The sequence below is a fragment of the Diadema antillarum genome, unplaced genomic scaffold (assembly GCF_040938485.1).
Source record: "Diadema antillarum isolate AM-2024a unplaced genomic scaffold, OU_Dant_1.0 seq00000243_RagTag, whole genome shotgun sequence".
Taxonomy (NCBI): Eukaryota; Metazoa; Echinodermata; class Echinoidea; order Diadematoida; family Diadematidae; genus Diadema; species Diadema antillarum.
The window spans coordinates 798,340-824,314 of NW_027271287.1; the positions used below are offsets into that span (position 1 = coordinate 798,340).

Consider the following 25,975-nt stretch of genomic DNA (forward strand, 5'->3'; position numbering starts at 1 on the left):
AGATATCTTGAGATAAGTCACACAATAACAAGATAGATAATTCCACTTTACTGTGAGTGAAAGTCTGTAACAGATCTTTCCCTAAAACCTCATTGCTTTGCATTGTAGGACCACGACCCTACTAGGCACACTGATTGGCCCTCCTGTGCATTAGAATTAATCAGGTATCGATTGTAAGAGATCCTTTATCCCACTTTCTTATGTGACAGTGCAGTAAAGCCTTACTTTCTTAAAGCTGGCATCACAACACCAAAGTAGATTTTTGGAAACTGCTTTGACTCTTCAAATACTTCAACATATGCACACAGCATCATATTTCTCTCATTTTCACAAAAATGCATAACCCACCATGACCCAGAATTTGACAAGTGCATAGAAAGCAAATGTTAATGCCTGTATAATATGCTTTATATGCACCTAGAAGGCACCAAAGTGTTCAGGAGCTGTAAAATCACAAATTTGGCAGTAGGACATCATGGGATGGCTGCATAAACACACAAACTTTCACTGCAGGTTTTGATGCCTATACCTCTACAGTAAAATGTCACCAATGCCAAAATTTGGAAGATCGTCACTGCTTTCATCAGAATCAGACTCCAACACCTCCTGAAGAGGCGAGTACGAGATGCTTGAGTTAGTAGTGCGAACTGTCGAGCTGGAAGTATCATGGCCGCTCCCATGTGAAGGACCATCGGAGCAAGTCTTCCCCGTGCTGGGGAAATCGGGGCTCAGGACAGATGGAGGTTCGTGGCTGTCTAGTATTAAGTCTGGGGCAATTATGTCCTTTGAAGTCCCCTGTATCACAGTATGGGGTGGGACATCCCCTGGCTCAGGGGAACGGAACATCCTGCTTGTGTGATCGGGAGGGGTAGGGCTTGTTTCCACTGGATGGATGGGGGCCAGCAGTGTGGAGGCATCGAAAGGTACAGGGCTGGGATGACTGCATGAACCACTCTCGACAAAGTCATCTGCAGTAGGGGAAAAGTCAGAGTAGAAACCTCAATTCCACACTGGCTTTTTTAAAAAAACCAACTGATAACTCCTTACAAGAAAACAAAGACTGCAGAAACAAACAATGCTAAGGAAAGTCTTGATGAATGAGCATAATTCACATTAAAAACTTGCAATAGGGATACTAGTTCTAATAAACTTTGCTTGTCTACACAAGGCCATTGTGAAATCTTGTAATACTGTATTTGATTTTTCAGAGAACCGATAACATTTAGCATAACATGAATCAGTACTGGTTGTGCTCTCTTCTCTGGAAGAAAATAAAAAACTGTCATAATTTGAAAGATGATCAGAAACTACACTGTGGCACACAACAGCAAATGTCTTTGATGTACATCAAAGACTTCTTTTTCAGAATGGATGTCAGACTGGCAAACATCCATGTTAACCCTCTATCGATATAACTGTCATCTTCTTGCTTCACACATCTACACACACCACATTGTGGCTGCAAAGGGAAAAGTAATGCTTGCACATACCATCATCACTCAAAGACATAGTGGGTGAATCGACAACATCATTCCGAACTTCTCCAGTCTCTTCCATATCCTCTTTCCTTCTGGTCTTTTTTGCAGGCATCTCTTTGACTCTTTCCTCCCCTGTTTCCATGGCGACTCTCATCTCTGCCAGCTTCTCTTGCCATTGCTTCTGGAAGGCTCTGGAGTCTTTCACACCATTGGGACTCTCTGTTACAGATAACAGCAGATGGATGGCTAGTGATAAATTATCTCTTGGAAGAGGAAGTGCGGCTGTCTTCACTTTCAAGCCAGTCGATGTGCAGCTTTACCATGGAATACATGGTAGTTGTTGACAACAATGTTCCACTGGGAGAAACTGAGAAAGCTACATGCCAAATTTTCTTTACAAGTTGTGGTGGCAGTGAATTGGTGGAATGCACCAACCACAATTACGCCATTCTAAAATGGCACTTGTTTTGACTCTCAAACATGTTGTATAAAAGTACCTGGTGTCAGATGAAATGTTTAAACACAAGTGTTATTACACATTATTGCAAGGTGTTTAGTCCTAGCATCTTCTGATGATACTATGTCCGTGGTTGAGGAAACAATGTTGCCTAGAATATGGTAGAAATGAATTTATCTTTAGATACAATACAAATATGATGATGCACTGTGAGGTACTGTGCACTGTTCTGTATACTACAAGCAATAGATGACACAACATAAAATGATTGTCATGAATGGGTAGGGATGTTATGAGACAAATTAACTGTATAAAAACAAAATGGTATGCTGAGATAAATCTTTTGTGAGAATATCATTGTGACCTTGAATTGCATTCTGTACAGGTCGCGAGACTGCCGAAGTCTACGCTATGCTGTTAGTCTACGCTGTGAAACTCACGACCTACCATGACATTTGTGGATGATTTTTCCCCAGAGGCTGTTTTCTGACAGCATCTTCATCCCTCCTACAATCAGCAGGTGGTTCTTGGACCTTGTCAGAGCCACGTTTGTCCGCCTGCACAGGAAGCAAACACATAGTACTCAAATCAGAGACCATATTTGCATAGAAATTATCTTTAAAAAGTTACAATACTTGATAGGACTTTTGTAGTGTTCTTCTAGATATATATATATATTTTTCTCACAATCATTATTCTGCACAATGCAGCTTATCTCAGAAATACACATTAACACACCAACACATTCCCACCCAGAAACATAAACAGAATAATGAATAAAGTCCGTAATCTCACTTTACCGCTAATCACAGATGTACATACGCACACATGATCACATACACATTCACACACATAAAGAAACTAAGGAATGGCTCAAAGTGAACATGCACAGAGGAGAATAAACACAAGCACTATGCTGTCATCTTGACCAGAGTTTGAACCCTCTTTGTGAAACTGTAACCCCCCCCCCCCCCCCCAAGTGACCTTTTGATGGAGACACCTACTTGTCAGAGTCGATGAATCCAACACGTTGGGTCCTGACACAAGACAGGATGATGATGGCCTTCTCCCCGCCTTGAAAGGCATCTACTGTGGAGATCTGGATAGCCCTGAGGTCCCCACTTGCCTTGCTGCTAAAAGGCAAGGCATATTACATATCCTGAATTATATTCATCATACATATGGGAGGTGAAATTCAAATTACAATATGATTACAGCAAACAACAACAACAACATTACAGCCATTCAATAACAATGCTACTTATAATAATCATAACATAAATATAGAATTATATTTTAGAATTCCAAAATCGGTGTTGATTATACTACTAGCATTATTAGCATCACTATTAACATCAATGTCATTTATTAGCATGATAAGGAAAAAACAACAACAACAGCAAAACTGAAAAGAGTCCAGCATCTTTTTACACAAGTAGACATAAATGTAAGGTTAACTTTTGTAACATGGTCTGACAGTGATTATATCAGAGGTGATGACACTGAAGACATGCAAATCATTTAGTGTACTGGTTAATGGATTAAACTGGAAATGTGTTTGCTGGAATTTGGTCACTTCAGCTCATGAGAGGGAGACCCAAAATCACATGTAATCTCCGACAGCCTCCACTGACATATGATAGTGACTGCAAGGTACTGAAGAGGCTCCAAGAGTAAATGGGGGCAACTTCAAGTAAGGGGCTTGCAAATACCACATGGACCAAAAATCTTATGAGATTAACAGTAAGAAGTCCACATAACACCACTCACACCCAGTCTACAAGGTCAAGTGGAATTGCTTGAAATCCTATTGGTGTATAATTTTCTGTGCAATCAGCAAGGCTTACGATGGGACACAATCCTGAAGGGATTACTCCCCCTTCCTACTTGGAGGCATGCATTTGATGATATTCTACAGTTTTTTGTACAAGGATCCTGATGGTGTCAGCTTGAGAAAACTTCACTGATCACTTGAGCTATAATCAGACTAAATGCTTGCACTTGAGTGGTCATGAAAAGATTTGGACAAGCATGTGACATGGACAAATGTCAGTAACATTTGGCCCCCTTCTATTGAGCCACTCCTTCAGCTGTTAATGACTATGTCCTTCACAGAAATCAAATCTGAATAACTTTTTGTAAGCTCTAATGCAAATAAGCACATACTCATAAAGTGATATCGACATCTCAGCATCCAGCATGATGGAATTGAGTCACAAGAAAATTGCGCTTATGAATTCTATGGACACTTGAAACATCTTCATGATAAATGATTTATTGATGGAGCATTTTATGTTATCAGCAGAAAAAGCAATTATAAATTAATTCTAAATTTTGTTTATTCATTTTTTTTTTTAAAGGAATAATGAAAATTCTTACAACATCAGTGTGCAAAGAACATGTCAACATGAAGCTCAGTTTAACATGTGATACTGAATACCTGAATAACCTTTGCACCAAGCTATTGATTTCAAACACACTAACAGTCCAAAATCCTGTAATATGCCAACTTCAAATTGATAACAGGTCAAAATAATTACATCATAAAGGAAACAGTTGCAGCTTTGGATGAATGCCAATCCCCATGACACATACTATTTGATTTCCCATTTGCTCAACAGGGCAAAATATCTTTGATTTAGCTGAATATTAGTGTATTGCACTAGTTCAAGCTCTATATTTTTGATATTTCTAGACATGAAGAGCAACTGATAGTAACCATTACCATGGAGAAAGGAATAAAACATGGAAGGTGAATACCTTGATGTTTGCAATAGCATGCTGATCTGGTTGACCTGTGCCTTGTAGAGAGTGATCACGCCCACTTCTGAGGGTGCCACCCCCATTTCTATTAGCCCACCAATCAGGAAGACTACAAAGCTGGCCTCCGCATCATTGAAGTAACTCCCATCCCTGGCGCTCTTCTCTTGCCCATGTGACACATTGAAGAAGCACAGCGTGGGAAGATCACTCTGATGAATGACATTGAGAAGTTGAGCAAGGAAACATTTCAGAAGTTTAATTGCTGTGTCCTTTGTGTTACAGATTCACTGCAGGGTTCCTTGAAAGAGAGGGCACCATTCCAGCCTATGAGGACATCATATCATTATACCTGCCAGCACTTTATGCACTGTAAGCATTCCAAAAAACTACATGGACACAGACATTTGTTGAATGTATTGATTTCTTGTTTAATGGACTCAAGTATTTTGAAGAAATTGTAGAGCTAGCAATAGAGCTACTACTTTTTGGCAAAAGAGACCATGATAACAATAAGGCATAATGCTACTTGAGAGAATTGCATGGTATCCATCTGTATATTCTATCACAGTGGCTATAATACTTGCCAAGTTTGAAGGCAATTTGGTCTTGTATTTTTAAATGAAAGATCAAAATGTGAAAACTGGCCCCAACTTTGTTCACACTCCAAGGGACAATCTCTGGATTTTCCATAAACAAGCTGGAAAATACACCCACTAATGTATTTACTCATAACATTTGGATTGGAATCACAACACACATAACTGCATAAAAATGAATTTATTCAATGCAGCTAGCTTACAATTACACAGCAGGTCAAGACCTGGAACATTTGTGTTTGCATAACAGTAATTTTCAATTCAGTCTATCTCAGCATACCACAAGTGGTGGCCTATCTTCAGCCAGCACACCATCCAGTAGGTGGTTGCCATAGAAGAGGGAGTTGGCCAAGGCACTGATGCATGGATGACATCTGTACTGGGTCCTCAGCATGACTGGGTCACATCCCTGTGAGGCAGAGGAGGTGAAGAATATAGAAAGAAACTACAATTTTGTGTACACTGTGCGTGCCCTAAATTTCAACTCAAGTGAAGGACAATTATGAAAGTGACAACCATAATAACAATGATAATGATGTTGATGACAGTATGATAATGCTAATGCAGTTACAGTACAGCATAAATCTGACAGCCTGTTGTGCCTCTGAGAATGCTACAGAGAGAAGTGAATATACACTACAAAAGATGGGAGGCAGGTTTGTCAAGATGATAAAAAGTGTTTCCTTGGTACATGGAAGATCTCTATTTCAAATCATCACAGAATGCTCATACTGTTGTGATGACTTTAGATATATTTCATTAATCTTTTATATGCAAATTAAACTCTGAATGTTATCTTGTCTTTGGCCTTTGTATAACGCAGTCATATTCCGCAGCAATAGAGAAAACATTACACTACTAACACCAAGACCAATACCACAAATAATATGACAAATTTGAAAGGTCTGTGCCACTCCAAAATTCCAGTTACAGTAAAACCAGAAATGTTCACGTATATGAAACTTTCACACATTTTGTGAGAAGCCAAGATTCGCAAAAGTGAAAAGCCCACAAAAGCTTTTGTCTACATAATGCACTGAATACTAGTGGCAATTCGCAAGAGTTTCAAGCTACGAAAAAGGCCGTCAGGTCCAATTTGAGAAGGTGTCATGCCATAAATGTTTTTGCTTTTAAAGTAAACCAGCAGAGGAAGAAAAACTTGTCAGTGTCAAGACTGCACCAAGACAACACAAACAATGCATAGAAAAGATTCACGTACCATTAGGGACAGCCTGTCAAATAGAGTCTGCTCCAGACCCGATGTGTGGGAGGACTCGGACCCCTGAATGGTTGGATCCAGCTGGTGGGGATCTCCTACCAGCACCAGCTTCTCACAGCCAAACCTGGCCAGGGGAAGCAGGGAGGCAGGCTCCGTCATCTGGCTACTCTCATCCAGCAACACCACCTGTCAGGTAGGAAGAGGAGGGGGGACTGCAATTCACTTTCACCAGTATCTACAAAGAATTATTAGACCTCATTTGATGAAGCCACAATTCTGATTGTTTAAAATGGTGGGCATAAATTAAACAATCGCCTTCATGCCCATAGATTCCGAACTGCCCTCTTTTGGTAAATATGCCATGCATACGTACACGTACATGTAGTGTAAATGCTTGGCTTCCATATTATAGAGCGAGAGGTGACACTCTCCTATGCAATTGCAATGTAAATGTCTGTGACAGTGCCCAATGTATGAACAGGCAAGCACAATCAACCAAATTAAAATTCATGTACGTAATTCTATTTGGTACATAAAACAAAATAGACTGCTTTATTTGGGGCATTGCTGATATTATTGACCCTTGCAACAAGCTAAATGGGTTATTACATGAAGTTGAAATCCCTTTTTTTTCCTTCAAATAAGGATGTAGAAGATAACATTTATTACAAAGAGGCAAGAGTGACAACTAATAGTCATCTTTACTGTCAGCATTTTTAAAGGTGCTTAGAGTATTGTAACAAGTGCCATAATATGTCTCCCCATTCGCGTACAAGAAATTGTACGCGAATGGGATATAACAGATAAAAAAAAAGAGATATAACAGATAAAAAAAGAGACATAAGAGATAAAAAGAGATATAAAAGGGTAAAAATTTATGGAAAAAAAGAAACGTGCCATAAATATTTAACATTGGGCCCTTAAAGTTCGTTGACCCCTGCCTGTGACCTTTGACCTTGTGGTGACCATCCACTCACCAAGGGACAGCTACCATCCAAGTTTGGTCACAAACGGACCTATGGATCAAAAGTTATGACCCACAATAGAAATGCGCCATAAAACTTAACATTGGGCTCTAAAAGTTTGTTGACCCATGCTTGTGACCATTGACCTTGTGGTGACCATCCACTCCCCAAGGGACATCTACCATCCAAGTTTAGTCACAAATGGACCTATGGATCAAAAGTTATGACCCATAATAGAAACACGCCATAAAAACTTAACATTGGGCTCTAAAAGTTTGTTGACCCCTGCTTGTGACCTTTGACCTTGTGGTGATCATCCACTCCCCAAGGGACATCTACCATCAAAGTTTGGTCACAAACGGACCAATGGATCAAAAGTTATGACCCATAATAGAAACGCGCCATAAAAACTTAACATTGGGCTCTAAAAGTTCATTGACCCCTGCCTGTGAGCTTTGACCTTGAGGTGACCTTCATATATGGTAAAGTGTGAAACTTTGTATGACCCCTCTTTCCTCGACGTTTGATTGCAATTGAAGCCCAGGGTAAAGAGTTATTGAAGTTTTTGTAGCGTTACGGACAGACGACAGATGACGGACGGACGGACGGACGGACGACGGATGGACAGACGCCGCAGGCGATCCCTTAGTCTCCCCTCACCTCCGGTGGGCTCGACAAAAATGGAAATTTAGTGTTAGTAATTTTTCGCACTAGTCCAGGTAAGACAAATTTAATGTGTTCTTAATTCCATGGAATCAAAGTACACAACAATATTATCATATATGATAAACACAAAAATTTATGTGCTTTTATTTTTGTGCCAGTTTTATGTTGCATGGAGAGAGTGAAAATTTCCACCTTTACAATACTTGCCATATGTACAACTCTACCCTACAAGCCATATTTTCCCAGAACAAATATTTTACAGCCAGCCAGTGGAAACAGTATCAATAATACTACAGTTTTAAAGATGAAGAATTACCTAGGGTATGGAGTTTGATTTAGGCTTCTTTCCCAATTTGATTTCATAACAAAAGCAATGCTGAGAAGAAAACAATGTATGTACTCGTACAGCTATACTGGAAAACAATGTATACTTACTGGAAAGGTGAGATTCTTGATGCAAGGGAAGGTACAGGCTGCACACGTGACCCCAACCACTTTGACCTTTGACATCATCTCCTTGTTCTTGCCCAGGCGGTGTCTCTCAATGCTCTTCCGAACCAGCTGCTTCTCTCGGCTGCTCAGGTCATCTTTCAGCATCATCTGGAGCTCTTTCATCTCTTGGTTCTCTTTGTCTGAGGCGTGAACACTGGAAAGATGAGGGATTGGCATTCAACAAAAACAAAACAAAACAAAACAAAAACAAAAACATAAAAGTGGTTAATTGTCTTCATAATGGATTTAAAAGAAAATAACAAAAACTCATGACTGGTTTACAAAACCTAAATGCTTTGTCCTAATGACTTACTTGTTTATAATATGCTAATTACTTACACTAATGGCTTTACTTTAGCACAGAACCCTTGAATTCTGAAGCCAAATATCAGGAGAGTTCATTTAGTACTGCCAGAAAGTAGTACCCATATAAATTGAAGACATTGCTGATCAGTTTTATTTCATTTCATTCAAGTAGTTTGCATACCAGTAAGACAAACAAAACAATATGCTATTACATTAATGCATTCTACCAATGTGTAAAAATATCAATTACATCTTAAATTGAAAAATAATCAGAGTAGTGTGCTAAGACTGCTATGAACTAGTGATATTGTCCATTAATAAAATCAATCAGTCAGATAACCTCACTAATTCTCACAACTTGTGACATAAATAAATGAAACAAAACAAGTAGTTTTCTTAATAATGAAAAAATAATAATATTTGTTCCTACCTGAATGGCAACACTGGCTTAGCAATCTTCCGCATACTTCCAACTCGTATGAAGTCCTCAAAGCCAAGGTTTAGAAGTCTGAAAAAGTATATACTTACAGTCATGGTTATTCTGTCTACAAGAAGTTCAACTTGACTGTGAACATGAATGACCGCCGTTTTGATTGCATGACACTGATTTATAATGTCTGTTTTGCAAACAAGGTCTTTTTATTAGCATGAGCATTTCAATGCAGTATAGTGTAGTGATTTTTTTTTTTTTTGGGGGGGGGGGGAGGAGGGGGGAAGGGTTGCTTTCTTATTTAGGCAGGACTGTATTTCTACATTTTCTGCATGTATTAACTGATATGTTTCACAAAATTATCGTCATTAAATGATTAACAGTAGGAAAAGACATATGAATTGAAGTGCATACCAAACAATCAATTGATTCTTAACAGAAATAAACAAAAAATGTGTGTACATAATGTAAAAATGTAAAAATGGGTTTTTATTTGTGAGTACTTCTCTGAGAATTCAATCATAGACACTTCACTCTCCATTTCAATAAATAGGTTCAGCTATGCCAAAGTTGCTTCAGTTCCCTGTTGAGGATATGAGCTATGGTGACTCACCCCAAGAGAATCCTGTCAACTGCAACATTAGTTGTGGAGGACACCAGGACCTTCCAGGGAGTGGTCTGCGTGCCTGCATCATTGGACTCGCTCTCGGCGAAGAGCTGCACAAGCAGCAGGATGGTGACAGCTAGGAGGTAGCTCTTTCCAGCACCAAATACTCCTACAGAAGGAGGTGGATATACATATAGGGGGGGGGGGGGGGGGGGAGATTACTCACATTAACATTTTTTTTTTTCAAATCACTCTGCATCTCTGTGAACAGCTAGTGAATATTCATAGGAAACTTTGTACTTTGGAGGCTGCTCTCACTCACACCAAATACCAACACCAAATACTCCCACAGAAGGAGGTGGATGGGTGGGGGGTTACTCACATTACATTTTTTCAAATTACTCTGCATCTCTGTGAACAGCTAGTGAATATTCATAGGAAACTTTACACTTTGGAGGTGGCTCTCACTCGCACCAAATATTCCTATAGATCAGAGGGGGACACAAATTACATAGTTGCCAACATGCTAACATTGTTGGATTTCTTCAATTCACATAGCATTATGAGATTATTTAGGTTTCATACTCCCTTAGAATACACAATGAAATGACAATCAGCTATTGATTTAATGGGCCACATATCATCTGAGCTTATTTTCAGATCAGTTTCATACCATGTATGAGAGTGATGGGAGGTTGTGAGCTGTCCTCATCTGTATTGGCTGTCAACATTGCAGCAACTTGTTGCAGTGCCACTGCCTGGTCCTCATTCAGGTGGTAGGTGTCAGTCATCTCATTGACAAGGTCATTCTTAGGTGCAGATAAGAACATTTATGATGGGTTACAGCATAAGAAAAGTTACTCAGGAATGCACCTTATTATCAGTTTTCTTCATTTCCTTCTTCATTTAAATCATTACTAGAATTATCACTGAAGGTGATTAATATCCCCGCCCCTAGTGTTGCTTTATACAGTATGTCCAAAAAAAAATTACAACGGGGCCCCCCGCAATGATATCTTTATAAATAGTACATCAATCTAAATAAAAATTCAGGGTATGAAAGTATAACTCATTGCCCACATCTTACAGAAAACCCCACTCGATTTGCTTCCGTGGTCAAAGAGAAATACAGAATTTTGTAGAGGATGTCAGGAATCTCTTCTGTCCAAGTTCTGTCTATTATTCACACACAAGGTCATTGAAATGCTGAACTCGGAAGAATCCGATTCATGACATGCTTTACAACAATCCACATTTCTCTGTGACCGCTTAACCACATCGAATGGGGATTTCTGCAAAATAGAACTAAAATGTTATATTTTAAGACCTTGAAGTAGCATTTAAAACATGTAATCATATTGGGCGTTATCAATGCGAAAATCTGATTGTAATTTTGGGGGGACATACTGCAGTAAGTCGCCCCCAAAATTACAATCAGATTTTCGAGTTGATAACACCCAATATGATCAACCTGTCTAAGTGCTACTTCAGGGTCTTAAAATATAACATCTTAGCTCTATTTTGCAGAAAACTGCATTCAATTTGGTTAAGCGGTCACAGAAAAATGCTGATTGTTGTAAAGCATGTCATGAGTCTGATTTTTCCAATTTTAGCAATTCAATGCTCTTGTGTGTGAATAATAGACAGAATCTGGACAGAAGAGATTCCCGACATCCTCTACAAAATTCCTCATTTCTCTTTGACCACTGAAGCAAATTGAATGGGGTTTTCTGTAAGATGTGGGCAATGAGTTATAGTTTCATACCCTGAATTTGTATTTAGATTGATTCACTATTTTTAAAGATATCATTGCGGAGGGCCCGGTTGTAATTTTTTTGGGGACATACTGTAGTATGTGATGTCATGAGGGCAATGACGTTAATACGAAGTTTGTGCACTTGTCGAATTGGAAACAAAATAATTTTAGTTTACTGTACAATTACAGAGTTGACACTGAGTATAAATCTTACAGCAAATGGAAACATGCTTTCCCCCAGCATCACTACACTTAAAGACCATCATACACACCAAATTTGACCTTCAGAGCTTGAATGGTTTATTTTGATACAAAAATGAGTGGTTACCATGGCAACACATTTTCCTTAAACTAACACATTGGTGTCTCGCAAAACTCCACTTCTAGATCATGATACATACTAAATTTGACTTTAATTGCTTGAATGATGGAAAAGTTATTCGATCTGCAAGGTTTTGGTAAAATTGTGGTTACCATGGCAACGGTTTGTGTGACAAACACAAAAATTATGTGTTCCACATCTATACCTCAGGGCCATAATGCCTACCAAATTTGGTTTCAATGGCTTGAAAACTGTGGAAGAAGTTCACTCCACAGGATTAAAAAAAAACAACATGCGGTTACCATGGCAATGCATTGCCCGATACAAATACAAAGCACATTTCGCAAAACTACACTTAAAGAGCATCATACACACTAAATTCTATTCTTGCAGGTCTATTCTTGCAGGTCATTCTATTCTTGCAGGTCGAAGGGTGCGGACGTGCCGTGGTGCTCTCGCTGTTCTACTTGTACAATTAACCGAATTTTGCATCTATTTTCTGCCTTTCAGCTTTGATTAATATTGTTTGTTCTTCTTGTTCATATGAGTGAGCCTGTTTTTCATTTATTCGATCCTTAAGTGACACATTTCTGCTGAACTTGTTTTGAGATTTGACTGCGGATCTGAACCCAAAGGACAACGCATATCATCGTAAGTTGTTCGACTCACGGCAGTCAAGCACTGCTTTGCACAGTCTGTCGCAGTGCGTGCACGTCCGCTGCTCTTTAGCTTCCGCCCTATACAGTTTGAGTTACCGTGATTTATACATGTTATCACTTACTTTACTACTTTGTTGTGTTGATGTTATATACTTCGTAAGATCATTTATCATTCATTGTAGCGAACAGTATATTGTCTAATTATTATTTTTCTATTTGTCTTAGATGTGTAGGCCTATTTTCCTGTGTTTTGAGTTATAGTATCCACTATTAGTATTATCCATATATCTATATCTTTGATTGACTTCACCTGTAGTTTATTTGTGAAAGGAAAGTATTATCTGTCTGTTACTGTGTTATTATATATCCACTGTGTATTTACACCCAGGTGTCAAAATTACATCTGATTCTGTGTATACTTGTGTAAACTGCAGTGTTCGGTCGCTGCACGTTGCCAAAGCTATAGTGTGTAGCTACATGTAGCTGCCATTTTGTTTCTCACCTCCTCTATACACGCGTTCTCTTTTGTAATTCCCTTTGTTCTATACTATCCGACCTATTTACTTTATAACTGAGAGGCCTCAGACTTTCTTTAGAGTTCCTTATCGCTTGGTCTCTCTTGTCATTGCCTGGTTTTTTCCTTTTCTTCGTATTCGGTCCGGTGCGCCTTTAATCCTCCTTTTCCCTTTTATTCATTTCGCCTCTCCCTGCCCCACTTTATTGTTTATCCCCACTCGATCCTCCCCCTACATGGCCGTCACAATGGCGGCCATGTCTGGAATTCAGGACGTCCCTCCCCTCACTGTTTCCACTAATGACTCCGAAGAAAACCCCAACAACCTCTCAGAAATAGAACCTGACCCCACTCCGATTCCTAGCCGCGACACTGGCTTTACTGAAGTGTCAAGAAAAAGACAACGACCGAATTCCCAACCCTACTCCGATGACGAATCTGATCTGTTTCACACACCCACCCGTCCTCCCTTCAACCCGCATGTAACTATCATTGGCACAGTCAAAAACATTACTCTCATCAACCCCATCCAGATCGCACGTGAAATAAACAAGCTAGTAGGAAAAGTGTCTCAAGTCCAACGCAAACAAAAATCCTTCACTATCAAATGTTTCAATCCTAAACAGGTTCGTACTCTTATGGAACTGAATGAATTCTGCAAAACCCCAATTCGTGTCACTAACGACAAGTCATTCTCTCCTGTTCTAAAAGGTGTCATCAAACGCGTCTCGCCCGAGTTAACGGAACAAGACATCAAGGAGGCGCTGGCGGGCCAGGATGTGACCGAAGTTAAGCGCATCTCAAAGCGATCAAACGATGGTCCCACCCCAACCAATGTACTTGTTCTCTCTTTCGACTGCCCCTCACTTCCAGAATCAGTGTGCATTGGCTACGAAACTTTCCCAGTAAGTGTATATGTTCCCCCTGTTTCTCGCTGTTTTCACTGCCAGAGGTTTGGTCACACAAAAGATACATGTAGATCTAAACAGCGTTGTGTAAGGTGTGGAGAAAACCATGATCTCTCTTCTTGCCCGTCCAAATCCAATCCAAAATGTCTGCGATGCGGGGGCCCCCATAGCGCGGCATATGCAGGTTGCCCAAAGTTCAAACTTGCACGTAAAGTGCAAAATTACTCCACTTTGAATCATGTTTCCTACGCTGAAGCTGCCAAAAAACTACAGGTTACCCAATCCAACACCCAGGCTTTGAATTCTAACCCAGATCAATCTGACCCGCAACATCTCCCAGGTCCTCATGTGCCCGATTCTCCTCCTCAATCCACCATACCTGCTCCCATTCATAACTCCAAGTCCAACCCTACCACCTCCTCCACCACTACTTCTCGCTCCCATCCTACCACTGTGAATGTGACCCATGCATTTACTCAACCCCAACAGGCTACTGACAGGGCCCAGGTTCACAGAAGCCTCCCAGTCCCCACAGATACAAATACGGCCTCCACTCAAACTAACAAACGGCAACTCCCTCCTACAACATCCATTCTCCTAGTAGAAAAACTAGTCTCCTTTGTGAGCACAGTTATCAACAATCTTCATGCGGCTGATTCTGACCACAAGAGAATCATGTTAGTTGTTCAATCTGCAAACACTTGCTTCGATGTGGTCGTTTCCCAGGAAAAGATATTCGAACTCCTACACCAGATCCAATAATGGATCTGAGCCTCATTATTTGGCAGTGGAACGCCAGAGGGCTCCCCTCTAATGGCGCGGAGCTGACTCAACACATCTACTCTTCCCCTTCTCCCCCACATGTTATCCTCGTGCAAGAGACCTGGTGTCACGATGACACAAATTTCTCAATTCCTAAGTATACTGCTCTGTGGCGCAATCGCGTCTCATCACGTGGAGGTGGCTGTGCAATCTTTATTCATCAAGACGTAAATTTCAGCAATGTTCATTATTTCCCTCACCTAGAGGGCTTAAAAGTCAATATTCTGTATAGAAATGTTTCTGTCACTGTGATAAATTTTTACAATCCCATAAAAAGATTGTCCACACAAGATTTACTTTCACTTACAGTCGACTGCCTGCCATACTATGTCATTGGAGGAGATTTTAACGCCCACCATCCTGCATGGGGAGGAACCACTATGGACCTCAACGGAAAAGTCATATTTGAATTTTGCAATGATCACGATATTGTTATACTTAACGATTCCTCAGCAACACGCTTTGACATTGCTAGAGGATCTTCCACATCAATTGACCTCACTCTTGTTCCTCCGTCATTAGCTCCCCACTGTAACTGGTCGGTATCCCCGTTTTCCCTCGGGAGTGATCATTACCTTATATATTGCAGTGTTCATTTTACTTTGCCATTAAAGCGACTTTCCATACCTAGCGCTTCCTCTCAAAATCATGACAATCTTCCGCCCCGTTGGGCTTTTCGAAGAGCCAATTGGGAATTATTTCAGCGTGAACTAGAATTGTTACATCATTCACACAGCTCCCGTCCAGCAAATATTTACGATTTGTATGATCTTTTTCTACAATGTATTACCCAAGCTGCTAATGCTTCTATTCCCCTCCAGACCCCGACCTGTCGCCCACCTCTTCCCTGGTGGTCGGCGGCCTGTTCGAGAGCCGTCCGCGACCGTCATCGTGCCAAACGCAAGCTTGATAAGTCATATCTTTACGATGACTTAATCACTTATCTACAATTCAATGCTGCAGCCAGGCGCACCATTATATCAGCCAAACGTTCTCATTTCACTACTTTTTGCAACTCTTTGAACCGTTTTTCCCCACTCTCAGATGTATGGTGCAAAGTAAAACTATTGTCTAACAATAACACCAGGAGTACCTTCCCACCCATACTTATAAACAATACTTATACTCATGACGCCCACTGTATCGCCAATGCTATGGCAGTTGCTTTCTCTCAAAAGCCTTCTTTAACTCCCACTCTCCCTCTCCCTACTTCCCAACCCCCATCCTATATACATGACAATGATTCTCCTCTCAACGCTCCTTTCACTCCCAAAGAGCTCGAAATGGCGATCAAAGCTTCCAAGAACTCAGCCCCTGGGGGCGATGGAATCAACAAACAGTTGTTAAGCCATTTAAGTGACAATATGTTTTGCTCTCTGTTAGAGATTATTAACATGAGTTGGGAAACGTCTGTGATCCCGCCCCAATGGAAACACTCCATTATCAAGCCCATACTAAAGCCTGGCAAGGACAAACACTCCACCAGCTCCTACCGCCCAATTTCTCTCACACCTATTGTATGTAAACTCATGGAACGTATGATTGTCCGTAGACTCTCGTACATTATTGATAAATATGATTTAATTTCTTCCCATCAGTCTGCTTTCCTCCGACATCGTAGAATTCTCAATAATCTCCTTTGCTTAGAATCCGAAGTAAGGAAATCCTTATTCAGTAAAGGATATGCGGTCGCTATCTTTCCTGACATTTGTCAAGCCTTCGACTCTATTAATCATCAGGCACTGCTTTCCAGACTTTACTCAGTGGGACTTCGAGGCCGATTTCTAAGCTGGGTACAAAGTTTTCTGGACTCACGAACTTTTCAGGTGCAAATAAACTCCACACTTTCAGACATTCGTACATGCCAAGCTGGCCTCCCGCAAGGTAGCGTCATTAGTCCTCTATTATTCAATTTGTTTATTGATGGAATTATACATTATTGTGCATCAAACGTGTCTATGTATGCTGACGACATCGCTTTATGGCATTCTTCTACCAGTCTTCGTCACATCAATACAAAACTCCAGTCCGATGTGAATAGCATCTCTGATTGGATGACACAGTATGGACTCTCTCTGTCTACTAATAAGTCTAAAGTGGTTATATTTCACTCTCGCCCAGTTTCTCCCACAGGTTTCTGCATTCGTCTCCAGAACGCTCCGCTTGAAGTCGTCCCTTCTCATAAATACCTAGGGGTTACCCTTGATTACTCCTTGTCATGGTCCCCTCATGTTCAAGACATCTTAATGAAATGCAACAAACGGTTAAACCTCCTCCGTTCGCTAACCGGTTCAAACTGGGGCGCCGATACACAAATCCTTCTCTTACTCTACCGGTCTCTAGTCCGCCCTCATCTCGACTACGCCTGTGAAATCTATGGTTCTTTATCCCCGCTCCTTTCAAGCAAACTAGATACAGTACAGGGCCATGCCCTTCGAATATGCACCGGCGCGCTACCATCCACTGCCCTGCATGCACTTCAAGTAGAATGTAACGAACCACCACTCCATATACGCCGTGAAAGGGCCGCCTTCAATTACTGCGCCTACATATACACACTGTCCCCACTTCACCCCGTCCGAAAAGCCATTGTCAACTGCTGGCAATACTCTTCGAATAAATGGCCACAAAACAAACTTCCTTTCGCTCTCCGAGTCAAGCCGCTTACGGACACTTTCCTAAAGCTGCAACCAATGCATGTTCATCCCAGTCCCCCTTGGTCCATTGAACATCCCAATATTGACTTCTCCCTTCACAGCTCATGTCCCAAGACCGCCCTCCCTTCAGCGCAATATCAAACTGCTCTTCAAACCATAAAGACCACATATTCAAACCACCTGACAATTTACACTGACGGTTCCCATGATCCCTCCACTAACTGTTCTGGCATTGGAATTTACGTACCTCACTATCGTCATGAAATAAGTGAAAGGGTTTCACCCATCTCAATTTGTCGTACAGAACTGGTAGCAATTCTTCTTGCCCTATCATGGCTGGAATCCTCTCCCCCTCTCAGAGCTGTTATTTTCTCAGATTCTCTCAGTGCCTTGACACTTTTGAATAACCACACCTCAAATATCCTTGACCTTCCCAATGAAGTCCTTCTTAAATGCTCAAATCTTGTAATGAATGGGTGTGACATCACTTTAGCATGGGTACCAGCTCACTGTGGTCTAGCGGGCAACGAAAAAGCCGATTATCTTGCCAAACTAAGTTTACGTAAGAACATTACAATCAGTGTTCCTCTAAGTGTTGATGATATACGACATGTAATTAAACATAGGTGTCTTGACGCTTGGAACGCGTTATGGCGCTCGTCTAAGAAAGGACGCCATCTTTTCAACATCCAACCCTGTGCCTCAAACACCTTCACCTTTGAAAGTCTGAATAGACGTGATGAAATAATAACTCACCGACTCCGCATGGGCAGAGCCAGATTAGCAACTTTTTATCATATTATCCGTAAGCATCCCACTGGTCTTTGCTCAATATGCAATGCACTGGAAACCGTGGAACATTATCTATTACACTGCAAACAACACACAAATCAACGTACAAATCTCATGCGTGCTATCCATAAGCAATCACTAAACATCTCTGATTTACTCGCAAATCACAAAGCTCTGGACGCAGTTATTGCCTATGTCAAGGAAACCAACAAATATCACAGTATTTAAGATTGCATAACTTTGCTGTAGCATGGACTTTGCAAAGTCTTGCAGAATGTACATGTACTTTATCATTTTGCAAACGTAGATTTCAAGATATTTTGTGAGTCGTCGTATCATATGTTATTATGCATTATTGTTATTATCAATTACTTTTTTATTAATAATGTCTCCCACGTTGCTGTGGAATGCACTTGAAGATGTACGTACATGTATCATACATCTTCATATATAATTGCGAGTTGCCTATACACACGTCATGTTGGCATATATTTGCTTATCAATGATATGTGGGTTTTTGTGTTTGTTTCGTTTTTTTTTTTTTCTCATGCTTGATTGTGATAAATCTCACTTATGTTTTATTTAGTCTCGTTTTCCCCTTCCCAGTACACAGGGGAAGGACTTTCAATCTCTCCTATCCTCAGCGTAATAGACCTTCACGACATTCGCAGCGGACATCGCTCTCCGGTCCCCTCCGACAACAAGCCGACCTTGGTCAGCCGTCACGTCGAGGCCTCCATCCGTCCACCTCGCCTCTAGGTGCCGGAATCTGCAGCAAGCGGGTTTGGGGAGTCACTCGCTGCTGCAGATCCCGGCATCTCCCTCAATGGGTCTCTATTATATAAAATATATACATGTATATTGTCTTACGTTCCTTGCGGGCGTTTCCCTAGCAAGAACAGGGGATCTTTTCGTTCATATACCTATTGTGTAATTTTATAAATGATACATTTTTCATTATTTTTGTGGTGAGAACAACTTAAAATGTTTGTTAACCCCCTTTCGTATGAGTCGCCTGCACCTAATTAATACTTTAAATCTGTGGTTTGAATTTATTTTGAAGATTGTTATGACTCCCACTTTCTGGCACTAAATTGTACTTTTTATTTTCTGGGGCTTGAAGCCCGCAGGTATACTCATACGTCTTTGATTCCAGGATTATATCTGTATCATATTTCTCCGTTGTTTGATGCAAATATTTTTCTGTATCAACGCCTTAGAGCTCCTTGATATACACACTGCAAATATTTTTCTGTATATGCAAATATTTTTCTGTATCAACGCCTTAGAGCTCCTTGATATAAACACTGTATATATATATTTGTTTCTTCTCTCTTTCGAAACAATGATACAGTTATAGTAATTTTATCTATTTCGTAAAAAAAACATATCATTGTGTGTGTGCTCTATTTAAATACTTTACATTATTTTGGGTTGAACCATGATATGGGTGTGTCTGTGCGTGGTTGGAGGTGTGTGTATGTGGTTGAGTGTGTGCACGTGGATGAGTTAGTGTGCGGTACACGCGCGCGTGTATTGTTTAGTTATTTGAGTTTGTCTGAAGAATATGAGGTATTCATCAATATCATATGAGCTCCCTCGTGGAGACGTAATGAGCTCCTTTATGGAGACAATATGAGCTCCCTCGTGGAGACTTTATGAGCTCCTTTGTGGAGACAACACGAGCTCCCTCGTGGAGACGATATGAGCTCCCTCGAGGAGACTTGGTATGCATTTAATATTCTTGTTTATATCTCTTTAAGATCTATAATGTTTGGTTTATGTTTAAGTGCTGTCTGGGGCAAATTATTTGTATAGGGCCCCATTTCTCTCTCTTTCTCTTCTTTCGATCTTTAAAATAACAACAACAACACACTAAATTTCACCTTCACAGATTAAATGGTTCAATTTGATACAAAAATGAGTGGTTACCATGGCAACACATTTTTCTTATATTAACACATTGGTGTCTTGCACAACTACACCTCCCGATCATCATACATGTACATACTAAATTTGACCTTAATTGCTTGAATGATGTGGAAGTTATTCAATCCACAAGGTTTTGGTAAAATTATGGTTACCATGGCAATGCTTTGTCCGACAAACACAAAAATTATGTGTTCCACATCTATGCCTCAAGGCCATAATGCCTACCAAATTTGATTTCTATTGCTTCAAAATTGTGGAAGTTGTTCACTCCACAAGATTTCGAAGAAAACATGCAGTTACCATGCTAACGCTTTGTCAAGTACAAACACAAAGAGTGTCTTGCATAACTACACCTATAAATCATCATAGATACCAATTTTGAAATTGATTGCTTAAATACTATGGAAGTTATTCAATCCACAAGGTTTTGGTAAAATTATGGTTACCATGGCAATGCATTGTCTGACAAACACAAAAAACTTTTTTTGCACATCTATACCTCAATACAACGGTTACCCTAAGTTTCATTTAAATTGCTTCAAAACTGTAGGAGGAGTTCGCAACGCAAGATTTTGCAACAGACCGCCCGACCGCCTGCCCGACCAACATCACGGTGATTCCTACATACCCCCTTCACACTATGTGTTGCCGGGGGTATAATACATCACTGGACCATTATATTGACTACACTGACTGTGCTGTCCTCTTTATATACCATGTAGCCTAATGTAAAACTTACCAAAATTGATAAAATGTCTGATAAGGGAAAAACATCTTTTATTGCTATTGCAAGTTAATCATACAACAAGGTAAAAATCACATGAATATTGGAATCATTGAACACTGCTTACAAAGTGGTCGAAATTAATTATGTATTGAGGAATGCTGTGGCCAAACACAGGTGATGTATACAACAGTGCTGGTATGAAACTCACGATTCGCTCTGGGGTCACATTGAGTTGATGTGAGTGGGCAGGCTTGCTAGCATGGCCGTGAAGGGAGTACTTTCTATCAGAAGCACTTGGTATGCTGCCATCACACCTACATAGAAATAGAATTTCAAGTAAATAATTGCTGTAAATGAAGCATTATCTATGAGGGGAAGGAAGGTAGTCAAATTGGGGCTGTATGACAAAGCTTTAAGATGGACAAGATTCTTGTTTAAAATGTGATGGAGTTGATTGTAATGAGACACCCTTCAGCTGATGAGCTCTTCACCACACAAGGTGCACAGACATGAAGACATCACATACAACAGATTGCTTTGTTTCACACTTTGCCTTCAAAAGTCATGTCACTAATCACACACTGCTGAAATTACACTTTGATTTGACCTTTTTTCACTCATTTAACTTCCTTATTGCTTATCAGTAAGAAATTCACAACCAAACTGACTCATCTAATTTAATGACTATGATAAAATATCAGTGGCAGACCACTTCATGGATATAAATTCATTAGTGTAAGAAGGCAAATGAAATTCACCCCCTGCACTACAACATCAGGGGTGTGAGAGTACTTGCAGAAAAAAAAAATCTGAACAAAATCTCAAAAATCTGAAACCTATGAAAAAAAAAGTCTGAAGTGCATTAAACTGTTAACATTTCAATGCATTTGAATTTGCAAAAAAGTCTGAAAAGTAGGTTTTGGGTAGAGTATAACAAATCTGAAATCAGATTAAACTCTGAACTTTCATATCCCTGCAACATACATACCCACTGGTCAAATGTGGAAGAAGAGGAAAGCTTCTTGGATTGACAAAGTCTTGGATGTTGTCCAAGTATGTCAACTCTGAGCTGACATTGGCTGCTAGGATGCCATAGACAGTGCCTGTAAATGACAGTGTCGAGACAAAATATGATCATTGGCAAATAGTGGCAAAAACATGCTGCTACTCACCCAGTTGAATCAATAATCACAATGTAATATACATGTATGTACTACCACACATAAATACAATGAAGCAATGAAGCAATGAATTCATTTAAGTGCAATATCAGATATACAAAAGAGTTAACAATTTTATGATGCAAAAGAGTTAACGATATTATACATCAAAATACAATGTAGCATACTGCATGCCTTGCTTGGGAAATCATACCTTTGCTGTGTACAGTCTGATTTGTATGTACAGAAACACATGAGCACTGGTCACTTTAAATGACAATGATGCTAAAAATATTTGGTGACATTATCAAAAATCTGCCCTTTTATTTCCTTTTAAGTGTCTAAAATGTTTCTATGCTGAAACTGATTAAGGTTCTTGTTACATGTAATTGATACTTGAAGAACTTTTTTTTTTTTTTAAAGAGAAACTAAACCTTAATTTGGAATGATCTTCAGAGAAAAAAAGCAAAATGTAAGCAATATAAAATGTCAAGTGATGGTACCTTTATGATACATTCCCTCTATACTGTAGGCAAAAATTCTCCAATCTGACATTAGTTTCCCATTGCACAGCATGAAAAATGTCCACTTTCAAAAAAGCGAAATGTGAAGATATCCTTTGAATAAATCATGCCAGTGAGCATTGCAAAATGTGAATCAATGATCAGAATAAGAAACTACACATAATGATGTGAGAACCTACAGCCAGAGGGCCAATTTGAAGGTGAGTATCCCGTGAGGGGCTCAATCTCAATCTCATCTGAGGAGGAAGGTCCATGGTACACACTCTTAGCGGTGAAAGAACAGGCTGGGTCAAAGGTTAAATCCTGGCTGATAATCCAAAGGTCATCTGAAGAAAAAGATAGAAAACAGACAGGTCCAAACTCTGATCAAATCTTCTCCTTACAAAAGCGGTAAAGTGTAGATGAGATGTTCATGTCTGGGTGCAAATGAAACGTTTCATATATTTGGGGGAGAATATGAAGCTAAAGATGAAGTAATGGAATAATGAAACTGACCTTTGGCATATGTCGAAGAGTGCTCCTTTCGATGCAGTTTCAGATAGATCCTCTTGGTGGCAGTGTCTATCTGCTGTCCCCTGTGCCTTTTGCCATATGGCTGTATAGGACCAAATAAGGAAATCAAACCTTACACAGAAGTGACTGTATGAAACTATTCATTGACTTTGTCCTGTTCATATCATTAATACCATGGTATCTTGCTTTTGTTGCAAGTACAATGTGAGCTACATGAATGGTCTAGCAGAATAACAGCCTTTAGCAGAAATGGTTGAATTTTTTTCTTAGATAAACCAAACAAATTTCAAAACCTCTCAAAATTTAGCGAAAAATCAATTATTGGGTACGTAACCTTTTCAAGACTGGTCAGCAGTTTCAGGTGGAGTGATTGATTCTATCAAAATGTCATCACATACGCCAAGAGTTTCATTTTCCAGGACTAAATTATGAAATATCCTTGAAAATCTACTAAAATGTCTGTCTCTCACTATATTTTCATCTATTATGTTATTACCATTACAATACATATGTGACTTTCTGACATGGATACAATACAAATTCTTTGACTGATACACACACTTCACATCAGTTTATGTCCTTAATGACAAGTGTCAGATCTGAACATTTAATATCAAGTACTTTGTTTTTTTTTTTTCTTCTGATACAAATAGAAACCACGGTACGGGCTAGAGTGATGAGCATGCAGTGGACATTTGTGTAGTAAACAGCTACCAGAAAACTGTGCTTGAAAGGTGGTGTGAATGTGCCCATATATGTTCAAAGAACATCTCACAAACTTTTTCCATACTTCAGAAAATTGCTTAAGTTTCCAGTCTTTATAAGCATTCAACAAGGATGAATTTTCAATACTCAATGTTTTATGATAAGGAATATGTGTATACAGGAACAGATTACATATGACATCACATTAACACTCTTGACCCTCTCTTGGTTGTTATGGCAGCAGTGTGATGACAGATATCTATGTTTACTGCAAAAGATTCCAAAAACATAACAGGTCTGTATTATTGTACATGGTTTCATGGAATACTTAAGCGAGTTGGAATGAGAAATGAGACATTTACGGGAGCCCCTGGCAGTGTTCTCTGACTGAGCCCACTCCTCTTGCTGAGGTGGCTCTCACAGTACAGGTGCACCCGGTGGGTCCTGGCAAACTTCTCCACACTGGCGGCATCAAGCAGGGAGACTAGCGCCCTCTCCCTCTGACTGGGTGGGATTGGGGAGGCTCCACTAGCTTGACTGGATGATGCTGCATGCTGGTCAGCCCATAGGAAAAACTGGACAAAAAGTGGAAGAAACAGAACTGGAACAAACTTGCTATAAAGGTGCAAATTTTCACCCAATTAAAGTTTTGCACTTGGCTGCATATGATAAATCTTGTATGTGTGGACAGTCATGACAATTTAAATTGTCAGCAACTCAAACAGCTCACTGCTGCCACACCGGCAAAGGGCTTTGGTAGTACTACAGTAGAGGTAACCGGTTCATATTACAAATTTGCACATTTTTATTTTCAAGTTAGTTTTATGTCAAGAACTCACACACACAAATACATTAAATAATTGTACTCTATACCTTGCACTGGTTCTCTCTGGGATTGTTGCATGCATAGAACATCCTGCCTTTGTTGGGACCTTCTTTCTTCACACAGACCATTTTGGCTGGTTGGCCATGTTTGCACAGAGGGTTGCTAACTGTCTCCCCTGAACCACTGGCCTGGAAGGGACCATGCCGTTGACCCCCAGATTCGCAATATCTGGTGTATGTCGTCACATCAGCTTTGGCCATGCATGAGTGGTATCGGTGTGCGACCTCAAACAGAATTATGTTGAGGTGTTCTGATGGGTAGGTAAGGACAGTTCCAGGGTACATGCACGTAAGAATTTCACAAAATGTAAATTAACACATAGCAAGTGAGAAAATAGATTGTACGAAAAGACTATTCATGACTGACAAATCAGACATCATCCACAATTTAATTATTCCATATCAAAACCACAAGGACAGCAATTTTTATTAGTTACTTTTGAAATCAACTTTTAACAAACGTCAAAGTGGAATCACTCTGTGATGCACATTTACATGTTATGGAAGATTATAATCAAATATCTTTCTCTCTTCAAATGACCCTGAAGTAAATGTATCAAAGAACTTTCAGCTGTAGAAATGATGAATTGTAGTCACCACCAGGTCTGCCAACATTCCCACATCCAAATCAGGGAGATTCCATACAGCAATCAGGGAGATATCTGTGTGTTACATGCATTTCAATGGGTGAAAATAATTCCCAAATCAGGGAGATTTTAATATTCTCTTATTCAGACATGAACAGATTTGGACATTTTCAGGGAGACTCCTGCAGAATCAGGGAGACTTGGCAGGTCTGCACCACTATGCAGGAAGAAGAAGCAGAAGAACACAAATACTAAGTAATATGTGACATAATACTACTCTTTGGAAGAGATTGCATTTCCCTCAACTTACCCTTCACTGCAGCAAGTAAAACTTGCTTGTATGTTGCTACATTTGGAAAGGAGACTGGTATCAGGACCCTTCTCTGTGGTATAGTGCTGGACTTGACTGTTGCAGCAGGAGGGAATCTGAGCTCACCACTCACAGTCATCTGCAGGTAGAAACCGAAGCATATCACATATTTTCAGGGGGGGGGGGGACATTGTCACACATTTTGGTAGGCTTTGAAGCAGAG

The 25,975-nt window shown here is 40.0% G+C and overlaps 1 protein-coding gene across 1 annotated transcript; it reads right to left on the minus strand.

Moving 5' to 3' along the window:
* Positions 1-531: 531 nt before the first annotated feature.
* LOC139729488 (5'-3' DNA helicase ZGRF1-like) lies at positions 532-25,891 on the minus strand. The gene is made up of 18 exons (XM_071640412.1): positions 25,753-25,891; positions 24,844-25,106; positions 24,333-24,545; positions 23,248-23,347; positions 22,932-23,078; positions 22,057-22,171; positions 21,277-21,382; positions 10,653-10,788; positions 9,986-10,148; positions 9,373-9,450; positions 8,580-8,790; positions 6,514-6,699; positions 5,575-5,703; positions 4,696-4,907; positions 2,940-3,068; positions 2,383-2,492; positions 1,491-1,697; positions 532-968 (listed from the first exon to the last, which is right to left on the minus strand). Exons 1-18 carry the CDS (start codon positions 25,889-25,891, stop codon positions 532-534), a joined length of 3,081 nt encoding a protein of 1,026 aa, XP_071496513.1.
* Positions 25,892-25,975: the final 84 nt, after the last annotated feature.

Bases quoted from the DNA above. Each gene is read 5' to 3' on its own strand.
- LOC139729488 (XM_071640412.1), bottom strand. From the start codon at position 25,891: ATGACTGTGAGTGGTGAGCTCAGATTCCCTCCTGCTGCAACAGTCAAG. The intron at 24,546-24,843 runs GTATAGAGTACA...CTTTTTGTCCAG, and splicing joins CCAGAGAGAACCAGTGCAAG to TTTTTCCTATGGGCTGACCA. The intron at 969-1,490 runs GTATGTGCAAGC...CCCCTACTGCAG, and splicing joins TATGTCTTTGAGTGATGATG to ATGACTTTGTCGAGAGTGGT.